At 37.0% G+C, this 25,626-nt stretch overlaps 1 protein-coding gene across 1 annotated transcript in view; it reads right to left on the bottom strand.

Moving 5' to 3' along the window:
• SYNE1 (spectrin repeat containing nuclear envelope protein 1) overlaps positions 1–25,626 on the bottom strand; it is a 363,177-nt gene that overhangs the window by 329,571 nt on the left and 7,980 nt on the right. The window contains exon 2 of the mRNA XM_058172424.1: positions 23,603–23,778. Coding sequence (XP_058028407.1) covers positions 23,603–23,705 — 103 coding nt within the window. The 5' untranslated portion in view covers positions 23,706–23,778. The remainder of the gene's footprint in view (positions 1–23,602; positions 23,779–25,626) is intronic.

Below are 25,626 nucleotides of genomic sequence, written 5' to 3'. Positions count from 1 at the left end.
GCGTAGAAGGTTTTCTTCTTGCTTGGTGTGGTAATTTGTGCATTCAGTTTTATTTGGTTGCATATGTTTCTGTAACGGTTTCTGAAGTTTGTAACATAGCCTTTTTGTTTCTTTTCCAGAGGGATTTTTTTTTTGATTGAAGCTTTTTTATTGATATGGGTAGTTTGTTTTTCTTGGACATGGTAGTCATTCGTGGTACAAATCTTGGAACAGTAGTGATTGAATAATTTTTAAAGAAAATTATTAGTTTAGTTCATTTTTATTTTATTTATTTATTTTCTTCAAGCATGTATTTTATGACAGATACAAGTGTAAATATAATTATAAATACATGAAAAGCATACGAATAAAAGAAAAAATTAGGACAGGGATGGTAGGCACGCTGGTGCGTTTATGCATGCCCCTTACAGACCTCTTAGGAATGGGGTGAGGTCTACAGCAGACAGTCTAAGGTTAAAGTTTTGGGGATTTGTAGCTGTAGTATATTCAAAATAGTTAAAATAAAGATAATACTTAGGGGTTCAGCTATATTAATGGAAAGTTTTTTTAAGAAATATGCACATAGACCATCAGGTCCAATAGAAAGCGATGGTTTTAAGTTGTGAAGAGCTTTACCAACGTTGTCTTCTGTGAAATCTATATGAGTTAAATCATCATAGTCATTGCTGGTTCGTTTGTGGAATGTTGGATATGTGTTATCGGAGTTAACAAAAACTGAGCCAAAGAAAATGTTGAAGAGGTTTGCTTTGACTGTTTCGTCATTGCATTCTTTGTTGTTAGAATCTTTTAGTGGTGGGATGGATCTTGAATCTTTAAGTTTACTGTTGACAAAATTATAAAAGGCACGATTGGAATTTGTGCGTAGAAGGTTTTCTTCTTGCTTGGTGTGGTAATTTGTGCATTCAGTTTTTATTTGGTTGCATATGTTTCTGTAACGGTTTCTGAAGTTTGTAACATAGCCTTTTTTGTTTCTTTTCCAGAGGGATTTTTTTTTTGATTGAAGCTTTTTTATTGATATGGGTAGTTTGTTTTTCTTGGACATGGTAGTCATTCGTGGTACAAATCCTGGAACAGTAGTGATTGAATAATTTTTAAAGAAAATTATTAGTTTAGTTCATTTTTATTTTATTTATTTATTTTCTTCAAGCATGTATTTTATGACAGATACAAGTGTAAATATAATTATAAATACATGAAAAGCATACGAATAAAAGAAAAAATTAGGACAGGGATGGTAGGCACGCTGGTGCGTTTATGCATGCCCCTTACAGACCTCTTAGGAATGGGGTGAGGTCTACAGCAGACAGTCTAAGGTTAAAGTTTTGGGGATTTGTAGCTGTAGTATATTCAAAATAGTTAAAATAAACACAATAGTTATTGTATTTTATTTACTTTTTTATTTATATATTACATTTCTGTGCTGACCAGTTCACTGAAGTGACTCTGATGGGTATAGTTCTGTTCCCCTCATCCTTTCTTCATACTTATATGCAATTTTTTTTAAAAAAAATCATCTAAACTATTAAGAAAATACTCTCTCCATTCAGAATGTTAAGATAGCAAGCTATACATAGCACAACTATGAAAAAGAGGATAGAATGAAACCAAATACTGTATCTTCATATTATTTTGTAATATTTCCTGTCATCATCTATGAATGCAGAAAGCTATATTATATTGTATGGTTTGAAAGCATCTATAACATTACTGACATCAGCCTCAAATTTTAAGTATTAAGCTTAAGCAGACTGCAAGTATGGCTTGTTAAATAAGCCACATAATATATATAACACATCAGCCAAAGTGAATCATACCACATCGCAGCTTAATATAATCTGCCCAATAACAGATAAACATTATCCTTTTTATAGAAACACAGGAGGGTACTTCATCTTAAACTAGACCATTGGGCCATCTAAATCAGTCAGGTTTCTCAATAACAGCATCAGTTTTCAATATCAGATGACATTCACATTTGCCAATATAGTATCCTCCAGAAGTCTAGGCTTTCCATTCCTGTCAATTCCCAGCTACCATTGTTCAATTTATAACTGTGCTGGAATTTTTGAAGGTTAAAGTCAAACATATCTGGACGACACCAAATATGGGAAATGGGAAACTGGACTTAATTTTTAAGAGACAAGAAGGGCATTTTGAACGTTGAAATGAAACCAGAAATTAATACAAAGCTATGTTAAAGTTACAAATTTTCTGATTTCTGAGCTATCTTCAAAGGTGACACCAGCTTAAAAAGCACATTTCCCTGTCTATATTATATGTAATAAAAGTGTGGATTACAATGGCTGCATTTTTTTTAACAAGTAAAGGTCACAACAGACATGTCAATCAAACTTTTGAAAGACATGCATAGCATTTATAAATATTTTATCATTCACTGATAGCACCAAACCCAGTCGCATGCTCAGTTACTAAATTCTTCACGGAGAAAAAAAGTCATAAAAGATGCTCTCAGCATGAATAAAAGCAATAAGAGGCTTGCCTCCATTATTTGATTTTGGCCAGCCTAGTATATGTTTGGTCAACTTGATTATTCCCATAGTGGTAAGAATTCTGATAAAAACTGTAATGGCTGTGAATGTGAAAAATTCACATGATGAATGGATGAGTTGAAACATCTGCAGATATATGTAGGGAACAGCAGAAGCAATTAGCAGACTTGACTTCTGGAACAGAGAGAACTGAGAATTATTATTTAAATTAGCTAAGGTAGGATGTATCCCTTGTAAAGATGCTGCCGCTGCCTGCAATACTAGCCAGATTTGCTGTGTAGTTATAGCTGCATCTATTCACTGTCAGTCATGTTCATTTGTGTGTTTAATTTTACAAAGTCATAACCTACCCAGTATTTTCCCAACAAAATTGAACTTCATAGTGCTGTCCAGAATACCATTTGTGAGACAGTTAGGATCCTGATTTTCCTAACAACTACTGTATACCTTTTCACTTCTCAGTGTTAAAAGATTTTCTGAATACATTAGTTATTTGAAGACAAGCTGTTCTTTCAGTATTTAGCTAATGTGGGAAAGTACTCTTTCTTATTGTCAGTGTTAGAAAAGCAAACAGTGTTTCATAAACAAACATGCCCAAACATGTCTTCTTGGACATAATACCATGGTAGGCAGAGCACAGATATTTTATGCTTCTATTGTATAGCTTTCAGTACTTCAGAGTTTTGTTAGCACTCCATGTATAATTTCTTATCAGCACTGATTTATTTGCCATACAGAATATGATGGATTTAATCTTTCATAATAGAATACTTTCTTGGATACTACAGTGCCATTTCACCAAATTTAAAGTATCTGACCCTCTGTGTCTAAAAGTAGATGGAAAGAGGAAGTAAAAGAAATGGCGCCTTAGAAATAGATTTAAGCACAGTACACTTGTCAATGACTAGCCATTTGAGTAGTTCTATAAAATATAACGTGAGATAAAAAGCAAATCAGTCAAGATATACTGAGTAAGCCACCATGGAAACATATATTTAGTTCAACAAGTTTAATGCTCAAATAGATGTCTTTCTAGTAGGTAAGTATGCTTTTACCCCAATGGAAGCTTTATTCCACAAGCAAACAGTGGAGAGGGATGAATATAGTACAAATTAGGATTCCAGTAAAATAGATGGAAGAGATTAAAGTTTTTTAATCTACATGTTGAAGCAATCTGGACTGAACCATGATGCATATAGTAGGCTTAAAAAAAACAAAACCCTGCTGATTGTACAAATGGCCTTCCAGTTAGGAGGTGGGGGCATGACAAACAGGATGGAGGATTATCATACCCAGATCCTAAAATGATTTCTATCCCCAGTAAGAATCATAAAATAATATTAGGCATATTTATTCATCAGAGTATTACCATGGAAAAAGTCACATGTAATTAAATTACTTCTTCTAGAGCACGGGTGTCAAACTCGATTATATTGAGGACCGCATCAGGGTTGTGTTTGATCTCGAGGCTGGGGTGGGCATGGCCAGCTCGACGTCACTCAAGTTGGGGGCACTTGTGGTGGCCAAGTGCTAAGGGAGGCCTTCCCTCAGACCCTCCCTCACTTTCATTATAATCTCCTTCCTTCCTTTTCTTCTTTTTCCTTCCCTCTTCATTCTCCTTTCTTCTTCCTTCCCTTCTTTCCTTATTTTTCCTTCCTTGTCTCTTCCCATTTTTCCTTTTCTCTTTCCCTTTCTCCTTTCCTTTCCCTTCTTGCATGCTCAAATGCAAAAGGGGAAACATTTCTCCTTTTGTTTTGTTTTGTTTTGTTTTGAGTTTGTTTTGCTACCCTCTGCCAGCAAAAATGGAGCTCCATTTTCACTGGCAGAGGCACTGCAGGCCGGTCCTTTGCTGTTTCCAGGGCGACCCCGTGGGCCAGATCTAAGCACCTTGAGTTTGACACCCCTGTTCTAGAGTTAAGTATACACTTTCTTACAAAAGGAAATCCTGATAGGGAGAAAAAAGTATGCCTTTTAGGGGTGATAGATAGGTAGGTAGGTAGGTACATAGGTAGGTAGGTAGATAGACAGACAGACAGACAGACAATCACTGACAAATTATTGTCTTCGGTACTGCTATGATTCTCTGAAACTGAAATTAAAAAAGAAAGAGAATGTAATTTCAGAATTTCCTCTTTGTTTCTAACAATAACAGTTAAAAACTGATCGTAATCTCAAAAATAAATCACTTCCTACAGTTTAAACTATATGATTTAATTTGAAAAGCATTTTAACAGAAAACTACCCAAAGCTCTCCCTGCCAATATTTTTGGAATCGTATGAAGATTCAACATGGAGAGTCAGTCAGTTCATTTCAGTTCAAAGTGATGTAATCAAATCCCTACATCACACTGATTCACCAAATCAAATCATCAAAATGCTTTAGTAAATTCGAGAATTAAATTGACTGGATGGTTTGATTGAAACATTGTATCACTTTTGACAGATTAACATTGGTTCATGGATGATTTGCAAAAAATATAAAATTAAAGTCCATTTCTATAGAAGAAAACAAACTTATTTATTTATTTATTTGTCATAACAATATACATAAGCATCACACAAAAAGATTATATAGTGTGTATATATATATATATATATATGAGGAAGTATAAGCATATATATATATGAGGAAGTATAAGCATATATATATATGAGGAAGTATAAGGAAGTATAAGGAAGTATAAGGAAGTATAAGCATATATATATAAGAAAAAACAACCAAAGACCTATATACAAACATATATATATATATATATATATATATATATATATATATATATATATATATATATATATATATGAGGAAGTATAAGGAAGTATAAGCATATATATATAAGAAAAAAACAATAGGACAGGAACGGTAGGCACGTTTGTGCTCTTATGCACGCCCCTTATAGTTCTTTTAGGAATAGGGTGAGGTCAATAGTTTTTGGGATTATGAGAAGAGACCACAAAGTCAGGTAATGTGTTCCAAGCACTGATGATTCTGTTACAGAAGTCATATTTTCTGCAATCTAGATCGAAGCAGTTAACATTGAGTTTAAATCTATTGGTTGTTCTTGTATTATTGCAATTGAAGCTGAATTAGTCTTTAACAGGAAGGACATTACAATAGATGATTCTATGAGTTAAACTTAGGTCTTGTCGAAGGTGACGGAGTTCTAAGTTTTCTAAACCTAGGATTTCAAGTCTGGTGGGATAAGGTATTTTGTTGTTTTCGGAGGAGTGGAGAACTCTTCTTGTAAAATATTTCTGGACATGTTCAATTGTGTTGATGTCAGAAATGTGGTATGGGTTCCAGACAGGCGAGCTGTATTCAAGAATTGGCCTAGCAAATGTTTTATATGCTCTGGTTAGTAGTGTAGTGTTTTTGGAAAAGAAGCTACGCAAGATTAGGTTTGCAACTCTTAGAGCAGTGGTTCTCAACCTTTATAGTGCTGCAACCCCTTTAATACAATTCCCCATGATGTGGTGACCCCAACCGTAAAATTATTTTTGTTTTGAATTTATCGCGCCTAAAGCCGTATTGGCTAGCGATCTGAAGTGCTTGCGATTGCCTTGAGGACAGAGGCATTAAAGCGGAGACTCCTCCCCTATTAAATTTATCGCGCCTGAAGCCAGATTAGGCAAGCGATTGGGAGTGATTGCAGCTGGCTTGAGAGGGAGACATCAGAGCAAAGATTTCTCTTTTTTTTAATTCATCGCGCCTGAAGCCGAATTCGGCTAGCGATTTGAAGAGCCTGCAGCTGGCTTGTGAGTCAACCACTGGAGAGCGATTCTTCGACTTGCAAGTATACTTCCCATATTTCCGATGGTCTTAGGCGACCCCTGGCAAATCGTCATTCGACCCCCAACGGGGTCCTGACCCACAGGTTGAGAACCGCTGTCTTAGAGCCTTTTTTGCTATGTAGTTGCAGTGGGCTTTGGCACTTAGATCATTTGATATGAAAACTCCAAGGTCTTTAACAGGGTGGGGGTCATCTGTAAGGTAATGTCCATCAAGCATGTACTTAGTGTTTAGGTTCTTTTTTCCAATATGTAAGACTGATCATTTGCTGGTTGAGATTTGGAGTTGCCAAGTTTTATTTTAGAAACTTGAGAAGTTTCTAAAATTTTAAAAAGACACCAGAGAAGATGAGATTTGTAAGGCTTACATAATTCTTATGATTGTTTTGAACAGTATTTAGCTTTAGCCTACTTTATGAAAGAATTGAATAAATGTTTTGGCCCTATTCTTCCATATGTAATATGACATTTCTTGGCTACAGCATCCCAGTCCGCCAAACTGTTTCTTTAATGATGTAGAATAAAGGAGGGATCACCTGCTGGCCTAGTTTCCATCTCTATTTCTGCTACTGCTATGTTAAAAAAGGCTTAAACATGGAATAACTAAAGCTATTCCCTTTGAGACTGTCCATGCTAATTACCTATAGCATTATTTCAATGGCCCTGTAAAGCTGGATATATATATATAGAGAGAGAGAGAAAAAAAAAAGATGGTACAGATGGTATATAAGTTCTCCACCCTTCTAATATCTTGCGTGTTTATTTCCTTCTTTCTCTTTCTCCCTGGTTCTTGCACCATTATTCGTATCATGTTTGCTGATGCTTAATGAATAAACATCAACCTATATTTGTTGCTAGCTGAACTGAGTGGTACATTTGCTCTCATCCAGATAGAGGACTTACTGAGAGTGTTTTGGGTGCCAACTATAGTGGAAATTATCTCATAATTTTCAATTTTAAATGACTGAGATCAAACACTGATGAATCACTGAGAGCAAACTACAAAGGTAGACTGAATTATTAATCGAGTATTTGCAATCCACATACAGAGAACCCATAAGCCATGTTTTTAATTATGATTGCTAAAATAAATCATAGAAACTTAATCTATAGCTAACTATAAACTGGAAACAGATTCATATATCACTGCTAATCTCAAAATAAGAAACACTATAAATTAGTGTTTAAATTTGTTAGAATGTGTGTATAAATATGCACGTGTACAGAAACTGGAATACTTGCAAAACAGTAATAGATGACTGCAGTGGAAAAAACAAACCAGTATTTTATGAAAATGCTGTTCTCTATTTTTTTTCCCTTTCTTTAGCAGCCTTCCTTTATTTCTCAAGTGTGTAAGAAAATAATCTTAATCCTGTCAGAAGATGTGGGTTATAGACTTAATACAAGGGCGTGCTGAGGATTTTGAACAATATCTGCACGATAAAATTGCTCAGATCCGGGACGGTCTGGACTCGGATTGGGTAGATTTGGGTGGGATGACGGACGTAGGTCTTGAGGACGTTATCTGGGAAGAGTTCGACACTGTGACTCCCGAGGACATGGACAGGATACTGGGGAGGCTTAACGCGACCTGGCTGATACAGGCCACCCGGGAGGTTACACGAGGATGGCTTCAGGGAATTGTCAATGCGTCTTTGATGGAGTGTGTCTTCCCTACCGCCTTGAAAGAGGCGGTGGTGAGGCCCTCCTCAAGAAGCCCTCCCTGGATCCAGCTACTTTAGAGAATTATCGTCCCATCTCCAACCTTCGTTTTGTGGCGAAGGTTGTTGAGAATGTGGTGGCGCAACAGCTCCCCCAGTACCTGGATGAATCTGTCTATCTTGACACGTCCCAGTCTGGCTTCCGGCCTGGGTACAGCATGGAGACGGCATTGGTCGCGTTGGTAGATGATCTCTGGAGGGCCCAAGACAGAGGTTATTCCTCTGCCCTGGTCCTATTAGATCTCTCAGTGGCTTTTGATACTGTTGTGTCTTGCCCGCTCTCACCGCAGCTGGGGTCTGCTTATCTGCTTCCGAACACGGAGGAATGTATGCCTCCCGGCCCCAGTCCTGGCTCCATGCCCAAGCAGGCTGCAGAGGAGGGAGCACCCCCCGGCCCCAGCCCTGGCTCCATGCCCAGGCAAACGGAGCAGCTAGATTCCTCCCCCTCCTCCACAGCATGTGAGCCTGAGGAAAGTTTATTTCCAACAGCTGCTGATTGGAGTGACCCTCGCATCAGAAGACTGGATAGGCGGAGGCAACAGAAGGAAGGAAGGGGCAGGCCTTAATGAGTGCTGAGTCATGGAGCCACACCCCATGGCCTATATAAAGGATCTGCTTTCTGGCAGTCTCTGAGTCAGGCAAAGTCGAACTTATCTTGCTGAAGTCACTTTCTGGTCTCCTGCCTGCTCTGAGGACTTTGCTAGGACTTTGGGCAGAGCTGCAGAGGCAAGCCTGATTCGGATTTCTCTGACCTGGCTGTCAGCGGAGGAGTGGGACACGACAGATACCATCGACCATGGTATCTTGCTGCGACGGTTGGAGGGGTTAGGAGTGGGGGGCACCGTCTTTCGGTGGTTCTCCTCCTACCTTTCTGACCAGTCGCAGACGGTGTTGGCAGGGGGGCAGAGATCGGCCGCAAGGCGCCTCATGTGTGGGGTGCCGCAGGGGTCGGTTCTCTTGCCTTTCCTGTTCAACATTACATGAAGCTGCTAGGCGAGATCATCCGTGGTTTTGGGGTGCAATGTCACCTGTATGCTGATGATACACAGTTGTACATTTCCACTTCTAACCACCCCAACGAAGCTGTTGAAGTGATGTCCCGGTGTCTGGAGGCCGTGCAGATCTGGATGGGGAAGAACAGGCTTCGACTCAACCCTTCCAAGACTGAGTGGCTGTGGATGCCGGCATCCCGGTACAGCCAGCTGACTCCATCGCTGACTGTAGGGGGGCGAGTCATTGGCCCCCATGGAGAGGGTTCGCAATCTTGGCATCCTCCTTGGCTGTCTTTAGAAGAGCATATGACGGCCGTCGCCAGGGGGGCTTTTTATCAGGTCCGCCTGATATGCCAGTTGCGTCCCTTCTTAGACCGGGATTCCCTATGCACGGTCACTCACGCCCTTGTCACTTCCCGCCTGGACTACTGCAACGCTTTCTACATGGGGCTCCCCTTGAAGAGCACCCGAAGGCTCCAACTGGTCCAGAATGCGGCTGCGCAGGTAATAGAGGGAGCAACTCGAGGCTCCCATGTAACACCTCTCCTGTGCAAGCTGCACTGGCTTCTGGTGGTCTTCCGGGTGCAATTCAAGGTGCTAGTTACCACCTTTAAAGCGCTCCATGGCATAGGACCGGGTTATTTATGGGACCGCCTGCTGCTACCAATTGCCTCCCATCGACCTGTGCACTCCCATAGGGAGGGTCTCCTCAGGGTGCCATCGGTCAGACAATATCGACTGGTGACCCCCAGGGGGAGGGCCTTCTCTGTGGGGGCTCCTGCGCTCTGGAACGAGCTGCCTCCAGGGATACGTCAACTCCCTGACCTCCGGACCTTCTGACGCGAGCTAAAGACATTTTTGTTTCATTGCGCAGGGCTGGCTTAATATTTTAATGGGGTTTTTTTATTAAAGTTTTTAGTTTCTTAGCCAAATTGAATTAGTTTTTAAAAATGTTTTTAATTTTTGTGATTTCTTGTTTTACTTGGCTGTAAACCGCCCTGAGTCCTTCGGGAGAAGGGCGGTATATAAATTAAAATAATAAATAAATAAACAAACAAATAAATAAATAAATAAATAAAATTTCCACCTCTATCTCTTTATTATGTTTTTAACCTTTTTCCCCTGAATAATTTACTTATCATTAGTCTATGAGAAGTGAGAGAGAAACTAGAATGCAGGTGCATGGTGGTCATAGCCATCATATATAGAATGGGAAAATCTATTCCTCCTTCATGAAAACTACTTATTGGTTATCCCCTTTCTTTAAGGATTGAACAACAGATGAAGTCATAACTTCAGTAAATAAACTTTTCTATTAATCACAATTCTGCCCATGGCCGAAGTTTAAACACTAAATCTACCATACTATGGTGTAACATATTTGTGAAGATCCTACAATCTTCAAGTGAGGATTCAGATGTTCTCAGGTGGGAATTGCTGGATAGTATATCAAGTCTCCTAATGGGAGACTAGATGGGAATGTGTTGGACCCCTGAAGGTTTAGCAGCCATTGCAAAATAGCCAGTATCCTCAAAATGCATTGTTATTCCAATAAGGCAGGTACCGATGGGTAGAGGAGTTATAATCCCCCAGTGAAGCAGCACAAGCCAAAGAACTCGGTGGTCTTTTGCATGCATCCACACTAAAAGTGGGGCAAGAAGAAAATGGTATCACAATGAACAAATCAGTCCAACTGGGACCAGCAGCAGCCCATTCTCTCTTTGAGTTGTATGTCCTTTACAATTTTTGTAACCTGCCCATGCCAAAGATTTGGGGTTGCACACAGTGATGCAAATACTTTTTTTTTAATCAATTTTTGCCTCCCCACTCCAATACACCCACCAAAGTGAATACTCATCATTTTGAAACATAATTATTTAAGTGTTCTGTGAAATGCCAGTAGAAAGGAAACTGCATGGAGGCCACTCTGTAAGATTAAATGAAATCTATTTCTATCATCTAAATAAAATATCCAAGAACACATTACCAAAACTCCTTCTAGAGCAGGGGTCTCCAACCTTGGCCCCTTTAAGACTTGTGGACTTCAACTCCCAGCTACGCTGGCTGAGGGACTCTGGGAGTTGAAGTCCACAAGTCTTAAAGGGACCAAGGTTGGAGACCCCTGTTCTAGAGAATAAGCCAGTAGAAAATGACTGATCCACTTCAGAAAACTAGAACTGTAAGTGAAGAATGATTACCTAACTCTCTCCATTCCTTCCTTCCTTCCTTCCTTCCTTCCTTCCTTCCTTCCTTCCTTCCTTCCTTCCTTCCTTCCTTCTCCCTAAACCGCTTTACAATGTGACTTATGAGCAAAGAACACAACTTGGCAAAAAATAAAGAAACTCTGTAGGATATGTATATTTTTCAGCCAGAATAAGATTTTCTGAACCACTCAGGCATGTCTTGGGGCACAGCCATATGGTTTGACAAGTTTGCCAACTAATATAAAATTAATTATTCAAACTACCCACCCCAAACAGTAAGCTAATAATACAAGAACTTTTGAAATATTATATTGAAAATAGTTTCCCTTTTTTAGATAGAATAAGCCTTTTTTATTAAGTTTGAAAAACAGATACATAAAAATATATTAAGACATTCTAAGAGATGGCATTTTGGTATTAATTTGTAAAAACTGACCTCTGTCAGCTTGGTTTTTATGCAACATTTCTATCAGTTTGAGAAAGCATATTTGCATGCTATTAGAGGACATTTTCCATTTGCAGAGGAAAAGAAATTGAAGGTGTCCTTGGATTCTTTGGCCTGTCTTTATTTATGGGCAGATCAATAAAAGTATCAACAGTAGAACTGATTATTTTAGGCTTACCAAGTGTGACATTCCTTCTTAAAATAGTCTCTAAGTGAATAACTTCTAAGTACTGAAGAACTGATTATTTGAGACAGTGAAGTTCAATAAAGAGAACCTACATATCAACTGGGATCAGAGAGATCAACAATCAGGGAATGACTCTAATCAACATATTATCACAATGCAATGTGTGAAATCAGGGTACACATCATTGTATGACGCGTATATGAAAATCATGGGTTGTGTACAATGTATTTTTAATCAGGACATATTTTGACAGTAAAAATGGAAGGTTCTGGAATATTATAATATAGTGTATTTATGTAACAGTATTCAATATTCAAGTGCAATAGTTTAAAAACAATCATCAGTATACAGTTACCAAGGTAATTATATTTTATGTTCCAATTTGTCTACTGGAACATTGTTGATGGGTGGAGATCTATGGAAACTACCAAAAAAAAAAAATGACTATGACTTCATCTTTTGTTCTTGGATTCCCTTCAACATGTGTCAACATTGTAAGATGTATTTTACAGTGTATTTTAGCCGAATATACTTTAAAAACAAAGCAAAACAAAGAAATGATAGTATATTTACTGCATTTTGTTAAAAATATATTATTATAATTTTGCAACTAACAGAAAACACTGTAAAGTTAGGTTTATGGCTGTGTGTCATATCCTGCATTTTAATAGATTCATTGCAAATTTATAAAATTTAATACATAATATAAATTTCTTCAAATTTTTGGCAGCAAAATTGTAAATCAATAAAATAAATAAGTAAATAAATAAATTTCTTAAAATTAAGCAGACTTTTTTTAACTGCACATAATTCAACGCAAGAATAATGATGATTTTCACTTGGCATTTACCAGATTTAGTATATTAAGATTAACTATTGTAAAACCAAACTGCAACAATCCTATCAAATGATCACTAGATGTTAGTTAACAATTCCTTTTCTTTCTTCAACAGATTTATAAATGTAATACAAATGGAAATCTATTTGGATTTTTATATTGTTATATTTTTCTACTGTATATAGAGCCGTGAGGGAGAACCTATGGCGTGCCAGAAGTGGCACAAAGAGCCATCTCTCCAGGCACGCGAGTTTTGCCCATTGTTCTTCCAGGTTCTGGCGCAAGCTGGCAGCTGGTCTTCATGCACATGGGAGCGCAGGAAACCGGAAGAGCAGCTGTACATGCGCGTGCTGGGAAGATGATCTTCCAGTTTCTGGCAGGCACATGTGCACCGGGAAGCTGGTCTTTGTGTGCAGATGCTCACCAAAAACTAAAAGACTAGGTAGCCAATACACGTGTGTGCATTGGAAATCGAAAGTTCATCTTCCTGGTGCACACATATGCACAGGGCAGCTGCTCTTCCGGTTTCTGGCACATGCATGCGTATGCATGCTCCAAAAAGGTTCGCCAACACTGATATAGAGCATTAAAATAATAAATGGCCTTGCAAGTTGGGAAAAATACAAAACTTCCTGGGTCCTCTTAATGCAGTGCGCCATAGATCTATGTGTATCTTATAGTCTACAACATGAAATTTCTTTTCTTAGCCAACTGAAAGCAGGATTCCTTTTGGTTAAAAAATAGTTTTACAGTTTATGAGATTAAAAAAGGCACACATTAAAGGATAAGGGCACACCACAATCTGCTACAGTTTTATAAAATTATTTGTTAACCTGACACAATAAATTTATCACATAAAGATTATCCATCCCTATCTTCTTAGCTACAAATTCATACACACATTTGGATATTGAGGGTAAGACATCTATATATACTTAGAATGTTTTAAACTTGAGTCTATCTTTGCCTAGTCAGGGTTTTTGCAAGCTGTGTTCTGCAGAGAATTTAATGGGCTTCAGTGGGCAGAAAAAGAATGTACTTGAACAAAAGTAGGGACATCCAATTTTTTTTCTGAAAAGGGTAGCATTTCTCAGCTAACGTTCAAAACGTATTTGTGCTCATGATGACTCATTATTTTGTGTGTATCTGAGGCAGAAAGCAGGAGATCCAGGAAACTGGGTTTTTTAACTAGTAGGTTTTGTGGTGCCAAAAAAAAAATTAAAACTCCTTTCCCAGAACTAATATGAAACACACCAAATATAGATTATTACTATTGTGCTTTGTAGTGATTATCATGATAGGCAGAACTAAGAAGCCAGCAGTCAAGGTGTCGTTGCTAATAAGATTATGCTTTGATGGGTGAATTCTCATATTAAATAATGTGAAAAGGGGAACAAATTTCTGTTCTGTATTCCTTTACAGAAATTTGTTCCCCTTTTCACATTATTTAATATGAGTCTTGACTGACTGCCATCAAGACAGTCTCAACTCTTAGCAACTACATAAATAAATTCTCACCAACGGAATCCATCCCAGCTTGCTTGTTCAGGTCTTCTTGCTTGTTCAGGTCTTCCAATGGTTCATTCATGACCTTTGTAATTTTAAATATTTCTAATTTCATAATCAGTCTTTTTCCACTGGAAGGAACATTTCAATAAGCTAGCCAATCAAAATAACCCTAATATCAGCTTTAAATCTCTTTTTCACTATGTATCCGAAGAACAGTTAAGCAGCAGATTGTTAAATATATCTCACTCAATCTGACCACTTTACATCACTGGCATAAAAATTGCTTTGTGTGCCTGTTGGTTTACCAAAATCTCAGAAAAATGACTCAGCAGTAGAGATGTCTAAGTAATGGTGGTGAAAAACAAGGAATGAATCTGTCCAACTGCAAGTATGAACTCATATGCATACTTATTTCTCCACCCTTATTGCATTCACAAATTCTCATCCAGGAATTTTGTTTAGGATAACTTAATCCACTTTGCAGAAAAGCAGCTGAGTTAAATTCTTCAACTGGCTGTTAGGACATGTTTGCCAGATTCTTCAAGGAAAAAAATATTCATATTCACTTGGAGTTTAGAAGACTTGGAGTTAGAAGCTTCTTGGATTGTGATCTCTTATGAAACTTTCAGAAACTATTATTTATACTTATAGAAACCTACAAAATAGATTGTTCACCAGAATAATCCTAATTACCCAGGAGTTAGGCAATATATTAAAATAAATATTCTAAAAAAAAATACTCTTGAGATGATCTTAGCATTGACCCTAGATGGATTGTTCTCCATCTGAAGGTGCGTGGATCTGTGGGCTGTGATTCTTGCAGAATAGCATGGAAGGGTGGGCAAGAGGCTTCATGTGAGACTGATGCATCCAGCCACAATATTTCAACATCTGCACCTGGGACTACTTTTCAAAATAATTTTGAAACTACAGTCAACACTGAATGTGGCCTCCAAACAGGCAGCCAAGATCTATTGCTTATATTACACCTGCTTTCTGGTCACTGCACTTGCTGCCAGAAGACTTCCAAGCCTCATACCTGGTGCTAATTTTGACTATAAGACTCTATATAACTTTGTCCAAGAGAATTTGTACAAGATGGATGTGCACCACCTATGAATATCTGCAGGGAGCTCATACTTTTACTCTGGAACCCCTTATCATAAAGCTGTACCTGGTACCTTTCTTTTTAACTTTATGTAAGTTTGGGCTGCTTGAGTGGGTATTTCAAAGAGAGGTTGCTACTGGCTGAGTGGGTCGGGTGACCATCTGTATTAAATGTGCTATCTTTACTGATTGTTTCCCCCTCCACCCTAAGCTACCAGAGCCCTGTTGAGCTGAATAGAAACTTTTGAGACAATCTATTGTAGAATTATATAAAATTTACTGAACTGGATGGTAATACCATTTATGCATTTGATACAGATAAATATACTGAATTATATAATGTCCTATTGTCCCCATTTACTCATTCCTTGTTCATGTCCATGTTTATACTTATACCTGTTATCTAGTACATGTTCAACAAATTAAATATAAATTAAATAAAATAAAATAATGAAAATACAGAGAGTGAGGAAAAAGATCTAGGAAATTATTGGCCTCTTGCTTGAAAAAGCAACAACATAATAGTATCATATGTACTATCAAAAATGTTCACGTTAAAACATAAAATAATAAATCTTTTTTTATTTTATTCTTGACTTTATACTGAATCAAAACATTAGAACTTTTAAAGAAAAAATTAATCATTTCCAAATAGTTTTTCTAGTGTCTGCATATGATCAAGCTGTTTAGTTATATCTTTATCTCTTAGGGAAATAATAAATACTATTAAATCTATGAAAACAGAAAAAAAACCTCATAGCATATATAGAGCTTTGGTTCCTAGGGAAGGCATGAAATAAAAGAGAAGGATATGCAACCTTGGGGCCATTCACCATTCAGATTTGATTCAGGATGGGGAATAGATACTGGGGCTGGGATTATTTGACAAACTAAACATATTTATTACATAAGGGCTTAGATATTTTATCTGAATACTGTTGAGGTATAGGAGCAATCTCATCAATTTTGGTTGACCAGAAGGATTAAAAAGTGATTGGGCAGAGGTGGGCAGCATTTACAGAATTCTAATTTCCGGAGAAGGCAAGAGGGAAGACGTCCACATTGCATATTATGTGTAATTGGTATGGAAAGGCTGGGATTAGGGCCAGTTCCAAACTGGGGCACCTCTTGTGATCCAGCATTAAGCTCTCAACTCTGGCCAACATGTTCTTATTCAGCTACCCCCATGGCCAGCAGCAGGTATTGCTCAGCAGCAGTTAGCTCCTGCTCAGCCTGCTCAGAAGGATGGAAAACCTGGTCTCCTGCCCTTGGGGGCTATCTGTACCAAGCATGACCTGGAGAAATGAAGCATGTGCTTCTCAGAACAGCCTAGCATATGCCACCCCATCAGAAGCTGGCTGGCTTCCCCAGGAGTAAAATTTTGGCACCAACTGGTTTTCCTACAAATTCTTACAGCTTCACTTCTTACTTCCTTAGCAAGCAGATTTGGAGTGATAAGAGTTGACATCTTATGAAGGGAATTAAGAGTTGACCTTGGGGAAAATGCGAGAGAGACATTAAGGACAAGAGATTATTCTGTCTGGAGACTGAAGGAAGCATAATTCAAAATAACCCTGCCCTGGTTTGGTTTAGGATAAGATGGAACAGAAATAAACTTAGGCAGGATTTCAAGATTTTTCTTAAAATACTCTGCAACAATAAAGTAGCATTTCTGCAATCCCTGAAGTGTCTATTTCACTATTTTGAACTTTTGTTGGCCCTGATTCAAGGGCAGAGACCAAGACAATGTGCATTCGAGATATTTTATCCCTCAGATGCTTAAAATATATTTTTAGAACATATTCTTATAATAAAACCAATTTGATTTTTTCCATTACTGTAAGGTTTTATTGAGAATATTTAAACTTTCATTATCTTTTGAAAACTGCAGAAAATATTGCAGAATGCCTTTTTCAATTCTAGTAACTATACTGAATTTTCAGCCTCTGTAAACCTACTGGCATTCCAGCATGAATTTAATATTGCTTGTTTCCAACTGTATTTATTTCTTATGTACTATTCAATGTTTAAGAAATGGAGATTATTTTGGGTATTTTGTAATATTTTCCAAACATTAAGCTATTGTGTGTGAAAAAGTTTTAAAAAATAGAATAAAATCATTGCCCTTTTAGTGCTAGTATGAAGATAGAACTGCCAAAATATTTTATTGTATATGATTTTCTACCATGTGATGAAAATCAAATCCATAAAACTGGCAGTTGTCATAGTCAGCCATTTAAATTCTATCTAATACACTGCAAAAAGCAGAATTTCAGAGCCCAATTGGTCTATATAACATAATTTTAAAAAGATCACATCTGCAAATTACTGCATCACTGTTTAGGTTGAGATGTTGTGAGTTGCCAATTTCTATTTATATATGAGACATTGTGATGATGTCTACCAATACCTAAAAGTTCAGACTAAGCATTTCTTGTCTTTCTACTATTCTTAACATAATTTGGAATAAGATGAATACGCATTTCTACAGTCTAAACTGCAAAAACCTTCAGCTACATTTACCTTGGAACCCAGCTTTGAGAAGATGCATGTAAATATTTTCTTCAAGGTCACCTAAATCTCAAACCTTGGTCCCTTTAAGACTTGTGGACTTCAACTCCCAGAATCCCTCAGCCAGCAAAGCTGGCTGAGGAACTGTGGGAGTTGAAGTCCACAAATCTTAAAGGGACCAAGGTTGGAGACCTAAATCATACTTTGTATCTCGCTCAAATTATACCAATTGTATTTAATTTCAAGTATACCTTGCTGAAACAAGCTTTTTTCAAGCTTACCATCATAATTAGTCTGATTAATTATATTGCGCGTGTCCTGGTCATGCCACACTCTTTGTCCTGGTCCTGGTCATGCCACACTCTTTCTTTAAGTATTTGGCATCAACTAATAAGAATGAATTTCCTGGCACTCATTTCACATAAAACGTATGTTACAGATAAAACCTTATTAGAATTTATTCTCATGATGAATGAAAACAAGTTTGCTCACTTTGGCATTCATGATTTATGCTGTATTTTGTGGCATGTAATGATAAAATTTTGGTCCAAAACACATAGAAGGCACCAGTTATGTAACCAGTCATGCTTAACATGACATCATAATAATTCATTCTAAAAATATTTTCCTTTTTAAAAAGTGATAATGGATAATTGTATTTTAAAAGAAAATTCATGAAAGAGTGTGTCTGTGTGTGAGTGGAGAGAGAGAGGGTGGGAGGGAGAGAGAGAACTTCCATATTCAGTATTTTAATAGTTGTGCTACTATACTAGTTTTGGGTAACAAAGAAAAAAACCCATAAGGTTTTACTCTCTAAAATGCTGAAGATGTTTGTATACTTGTAAGATTTTTTTAAGAAAAGATACTATTTATATCCAAAGCTTAATGTCAGTGTTCCAAATAACGACCCATTGAAAGCAGGTAGATTCCTCAAAGAACATCTTTATTGGATACATCATGCCAGTGAAAATCAACTCTAAAAATTCCTGCGGTTTTTACCTAATTAAAAGAATAAAACTTTCCCCCTTCCCAGCGTCATCAGTCACATTGTCCAATGAACATAGCTGGTAGGCTCTTCTCCTCCTTCACCAGCCACCTGTTACGATAACCTTCATTTCCATAGGAAAACTTTTCATTTTGACTGTAAGTTGGGCTATCTACTTCCCCCCTCCCTTCCCACTCTCAGACTTCATGGCGACTATGAAGCAGTACAAAATGGCTTCAGACAAGTTCGCTTCAGAGTTGAAACTTAATTTTACTGAAAATTTATTTTCCTTGTTCTGTGTGTCTGAAACCCCAACCAGAGGAGACTTAGAACCTTATTCTTTTTGTAAGGTTTACATCATGCTTTAATGTATCACTTAAAAATTCGATATTTAAGCTTCTCTGTTCAGAAATTATTGCTAAGGTGGCCTGGGGCCCGCCCCCTACTCTGTTGTATACCTTCTACTATCTTAGCTCTTTCTGTGTTAATTTTAATGTATTTGTCTTACTGTTTTAATCTTTTATAATATCATTTTATCAGACTGTAAACTGTCTAGAATCATGTGACAGCAAGATGGGCAGTAAATAAATTTGATACATAAACAAAAATAAAACATTTCTCAAAATATGTTTTAATAAGTGTATTTTTATGTAGCATTATTTTATATATAGAATACCATACTTCCAGAAAATCCATTATCATTCTACTGCAATAAAGCCGGACATTTCACGACAATACAAGTAGTCCCTGACTTACAACAACAATTGGGGCTTGCATTTCTGTTGTTAAGCGATGCAATCATAAAGTGAAATGTCACATGACTGCATTGCTGAGGTGGAAATCCCAGAACTTCCAGTTGTGAATGTAACTCAACACAGGGGTCATTAAGTGGGAGGAGTCCCTAAGGTGCACAAGGATGCTGCAGGGGGATGGGGGACGTGCCAAACCGCATGACACAAAGCAGCAAACCCCAGCTCAACCATCCTCATCTCCCTGCACTAGTGGAATGGGATACAATTTTGTATTCTTAAAAATATGCTGAATTCCGTACGGATTTTCTGACTAAGCATTAATTTATAAACATTAACATATAACTGACTATTTTAAACTTCCTATATTTAATATTAACCTGGGTTGTTCTTGTGGCATAATTAGAGAGACAAAATTATATATATATAAGGACTGTCAAACTATAATGAATCTCAAATCACATGTAATCCTCTTAGCCACCAAAACAGCTTTATGTTCTAGCAATAAAGATGAAGTGCAGTGTACATTGAGGATTATATATAGTTAATAGGAATAGTTCAGAATGCGGAGGTTAGTACCTAATTTAATTTTGCTTAGTTATAAAATATTTCACACTAATAAGGTATTTTAAAACCAGGACACTTATACCCAACTATGCAAAGTATCTGACTAAAGTGTCTTGCAAATTTCACACTCAAACTATTTAATAATATTGCAACAGCTGCTTTAGTCATTTATTTGTCACACTTCTTTAATTTTTACTTTTTGTTACAACCAAATCACAACTATGATAGCTTTATGATTTGTTGTAAGCTATGATATTTAATGTAAACATGTCTAGGAATCAAGAAGACAAAGATCTGGCAATTGAAAAGGAGGTGAATAAATCTTCTTGGGAGAGTATCTTTCTCCTTACTTCATAGGTAAAATGTTAAGATCATTTCCTGCTACTAATTACTCTCATTTCTAATCACTACATTCTAGATCTAGATTCCCCAAAGTTGACTTTAAAAAGGGAAGAAGGAATTAGCATATTTAAACAACTTTAATGATATACTTTGTTCTTCAATATAGATTTCCATAATAAGTTTGTACAGAATGTATAGTGATTTGTTTTTACAATTTATAAATAATAATGATTTATGCATCATGCTAAGCCAACCCACCATTCAATAAATTACCAGAATATCATATGAATTTGAACACTGTTATTTGTGTTTCATCAATTTGCTACTTGGCATTGGCAGTTCTCTACAATTCTTCTTTCTAGCATGTCATGTTCTTAGGTAAACTGAAACAATCTATTTTTTGCCCTTGTTCTTTCTGACATATTCATATTCAGTTGCTAGCTATGGTTAGCTTTTTCCATAAAGAGAAAATATAGACCTTGGTTTTGTCTTATCAGTATGATGCCTGAGCATTTAGTTATATGTTATGGGCCTCTGCCCTATACATTCTTAGATTAGAGCTTATTGTTGAGTAGACATCTATAGGATTATACCATATAATATCTGTAAAAACAGAATTTTGAGATCTAAATTCTATCCTATAATTTCACAGCTTCAGGTTTAATGTCACTAAACATCTTGCATAAATAATGACAGTAAAATCAGTTAAGTCAATGTGAATTAAACTATGATTAATGTAGGAAATAAACTATATGCAACTATTCACTTTTGGTTAAAAGGTAAAACAATTCTATGAATTAAAATCTATGTGCCAATTGAAGTTTTCAATTTTAAATATGGTAACTCATAAATTCATTGAATGAAGCTTGTTATTAGCAAGACTGTTACTTGTAACATCTTTCGATTTTTTTAGTATTTGACAATTAAGTACGTCAAAGACTTTTATACACCTACAGAAAGATGATACATCCAGAAAGTGAATATGAGTCAGTGCTCTGTACAGTATTAGACTATAAAGTAACAGAAGCATTACAATATTTCCATTATATACAGTCCTGGTGGTGTAGTGGTTAGAGTGCAGTATTGCAGGTGAACTCTGCCCACACCCAAGAGTTTGATCCTGATGGGGGCTCAAGGCTGCTTCAGTCTTCCATCCTTCCAAGGTAGATAAAATGAAGACCCAGATTCATATAACAATGCACTGGCTCTCAGTAGGCTTCTGGGTACAAATAAAGCTGATATACATCCACAATTAGGATTTGAGGGACCACCTTTCTACCATCCCATCAGAGCTAGAAGAGAAGGCATGCTCTGGTTTCCCTCTATTAAACAATGTCATCTTTCTGGACCAAATGGTCCTGTCTTCTCAATGGCGCAACCTGCCTTGTGGAACAGCTTCCCACCAGAGGGTCAGATGGCCCCAATCCTATTAACCTTTTGCAAGATATTGAAGATCTGATTGTTTCATAGGCATTCAGATCAACAGGTAAATGGTGATACTATTGATGGTGAGTGGGGTTAACAATTTATTCTTGGGCATCAGAGGGATACGTTAGGATAGTTTGTTTTAATCTTGTAAACTGCTCAGAGGTGACTTGTGTGAGAAGGACAGCAATAGAAATGATATAAATAAATAAAATATTCTCCTATATGAGATTAGCTATAAATTGAGGTCATCACTGGAAGTCCTCTTCCAGATATTCCTTTCTCACATTTAAACCATGAGGAAAACAAACATGTAAAAGGTCTCTCCTTTTCTCCAACTAAGGCTTAAAGATCTGGGTTGCAAGACTCCTGCCAATTATTATAGGGCAGGCATACAATACAGAAACTACTCAATCTTGGCTACCCTATTCCAGTTGTCTGAATTTATGCCACCCAAATTTGGTAGACTTATCTCAGACTATAAAAATTCATCCAATAATAAGCAAGCTTTTCAAATTTTAATCCTCTTAGTTTGCACAGGATATCTGCTCCTTAAGAGAAGAAAACAATTTTGATTATCTTCATCAATCATCTGCTCTGAAAAGCAGACAATGATCTAATGTCAGCAGCAACTTACTAGTGTTCCTATATAATATATATTTAAAAATAAACAAAAATAAAATGAGTGTTTTATTATGGGCTACACAAAATTATACTGGTATATAAAAGCAAGTATAAAGAGTAAGTGGAGATATTTTTTTCCATTTTTGTTTTACAGATCTTCTTAGAATAGCAGAATTAGGAAAATGGATTCAAATGTCTTACAAAACACAATATAAAATCTTTGGCCTAATAGGGTACAAGTTGTCATTTTCAGATTTATAAATTCAGTCTCCAGTTTTCTGTTTGATGTCTCCAGAAAATGAAATTCTTAACTCACAGAGCCAGAAACAGTCTGTTCTACAGATTGTCTGCTCATCCATAATTCAGGACTATAGACTAAAAACAAAAGTATTGTACAACAGAAGTGAAATCTTTTAAAACTACTGCTTGATCTGCTTGACTTGCAGGAGAAATCAGCTATTATAAACTGAACCATTTTTGTTTTGAGAAGTGAGAAAATAAGTAAAAAGATTTAGAATATACTAATAAATGCTATATGTCTCTCCCATCTTTCTTCTTAAACAGTATAAATATGTTTCAATACTATTCAATATAATTTGAATTACAAATTAGACCCTTCCAAATATTTAAAGAAACCAATTTGTAAATATATTACAAAATATTATCCTCCATTTCTTCTTTGTGGCCAACAATATTCCAATAGATAATGATAAGAATTTAGAAATCTAAATAGGCAAAATTAAAGACAGGCCAACCTCTTGGAAGTCCTTCAAAACTAAATTCTCTCTCTCTGGTTTTTTGTCTGTCATATCACTTTTTTGTCATATCAAAATTTAAGACTAGGGATACTACAGTATTCTGAGAGGACAGCAGAAAGAAAGAACCAGACGCCACTTCAGAAATAACTTCAGAAAAGTGGCTGTAGCATATTGGAGAAAAGACTAATCAAATTTTAAACACTCAGGTAAGATACTTAAAAGTCTATGTATTAGGCTCTACACACAACATGTTGTGTGTAGAGCCTAAATACATGTTTCACTAAATACATGTTTCACTAAAAACTCAAAATAAACCTTTTATGTTCTGTTTTAATCACCTACCTTGGAGTCTCTGCATCACTCCAGCAATATCTCGAGATGTTCTTCCCGCTAGTCTTGAGGATGCCATTGTGCCACGTGGCAATGGTGTTGTCTTTTTCTGCATGTCTACCTGAAGTGCAATATTTCAACAGTTCTTTTTATAAAGCATCAATAGTTGCAGAATGGCATGCCATAGCCTGAAAAAGATATAGAAATGCACAAGAAAGTTTCAGAGAACAGCTGTGCTTTGGTATAAAAACAATTTCCATACTTTCACTAGATCAGACATTTAGAAATCTGGTTGATTGGCTATTCCATGTGACTAATGACTTAATATCATGAATTGCATTGGTAAAACAGAACAAGAAACTGTGCACTACACCAACACTAAGATTTACAAATTGTTGTGAGCTAATATTTTGAGCAAACCTTAGAATTCACATTAATGAAGCACAGTAGGTCAAAATGTGAAGTTTAATGTCATTATTCCAGAAAGGTTTAAGCTGTAAGAAAATGAATATAATAGTACATACTATTTAATGGAGATCTCAGTTATTTAAGATTGCAACCCAAGCTACTATAATAATAATACCAGCACATTTTTTCTGTACTTACATAGCTTAAAGACATATTTGTTTCCACAATGTGATTGATACTTGCACATTTTCACAGAAAATTTGTTTTGCTCTAAAATACTGGATTGTTTGTTTAGGGAATTCTCATTTTCCTGTTCTAGCTGAGAACTAGCAAGATTACTGAACAAATGCCTCATAAAAATCAATATAATGATGATAGAAAAAAACTGATTCCTTCGAAAATGCGCATATGTGAGGAAAGAAAGATATCTAAGATGAAACAAGATGGGTCCACAAATCAAAGACCAGCAGAGGCTCTCATAAATGTCTTCATCCATTTTATTATTTTACATGCTTTTTACCACATATTTGCTAAGTTTAGGGAAGTGATAGAAGCAGGGGTGCTATTCAGCAGGCTCTGACAGGTTCTGGAGAACCGGTAGCGGCAATTTTGAGTAGTTCGGTGAACCGGCAAATACCACCTCTGGATGGCCCCAGAATGGAGTGGGAATGGAGATTTTGCAATATCCTTCCACCAGGAATGGGGACGGAATGGGGATTTTGCAGTATCCTTCCCCTGGCATGCAGTGGGAATGGAGATTTTGCAGTATTCTTCTCCTGGAATGGGGTGGGAATGGAGATTTTGCAGTATTCTTCCCCTACCATGCCCACCAAGCCACACCACACCCACCAAGCCACACCCACAGAACAGTAAAAGTAGTAAAAGAAATTTTATTCCACCACTGGATAGCAGTACCCGGTAAGGAGTGTGGGGGTGCTGCGGAGGAATGGAGAAGCCTGGGGGAAGGTTATGGAGGCCTGACAGAGCCTGCATACAAACCCAGGAAGGCCAAGGAAGGCCCTGATGCAGGTCGCTCATCAGTCGAGAGAGGGCTGGTAGAGGTTGCATGCAAACCGGAGGGTGCTAGAGGCAGGAGCAACTTCTGAAGTTGTTGCAATTATCCCTGCTGGCTTCCCCATTGAATTTGCTTGTGAGAAGCCAGCAGGTAAGTTTGCAAATAGCAATCTTGTGACTGTAGCTCTCTGCAGTGTTGTAATTGTGAGCCTGACCTGAGACTCCAGGTCACAATTGCGTGACCTCATTGGAGCTGCAATGGCCAGAACATTGAGAATTGGTCATACGACCCATTTTTTTCAGTGCTGCTATACAGGTAGTCCTCGATGTTCGGCCACAACTGAGCCAAAAATTTCTGTTGCTAAATGAGACATTTGTTAAGTGAATTTTGCCTCACTTTCTTGCCATAGTTGTTCAGTGAATCACTGCTGTTGTTAAATTAGTAACGCAGGTAAGTGGATCTGATTTTCCCATTGATTTTGCTGGTTAGTAAGTTGCAAAAGGTAATCACATGATCCCAGGACACTACAACTATCATAAATATAAGCCAGTTGCCAAGCATCCAAATTTCTATCACATGACTGGGGTGCTGCAATGGTCGTAAATGTGAAAAA

Source organism: Ahaetulla prasina, chromosome 1 (genome assembly GCF_028640845.1).
Source record: "Ahaetulla prasina isolate Xishuangbanna chromosome 1, ASM2864084v1, whole genome shotgun sequence".
In the NCBI taxonomy this organism is placed as follows: domain Eukaryota; kingdom Metazoa; phylum Chordata; class Lepidosauria; order Squamata; family Colubridae; genus Ahaetulla; species Ahaetulla prasina.
Note: the sequence above shows the minus strand (reverse complement) of the source record. Positions and strands in the feature narration are given on the sequence as shown.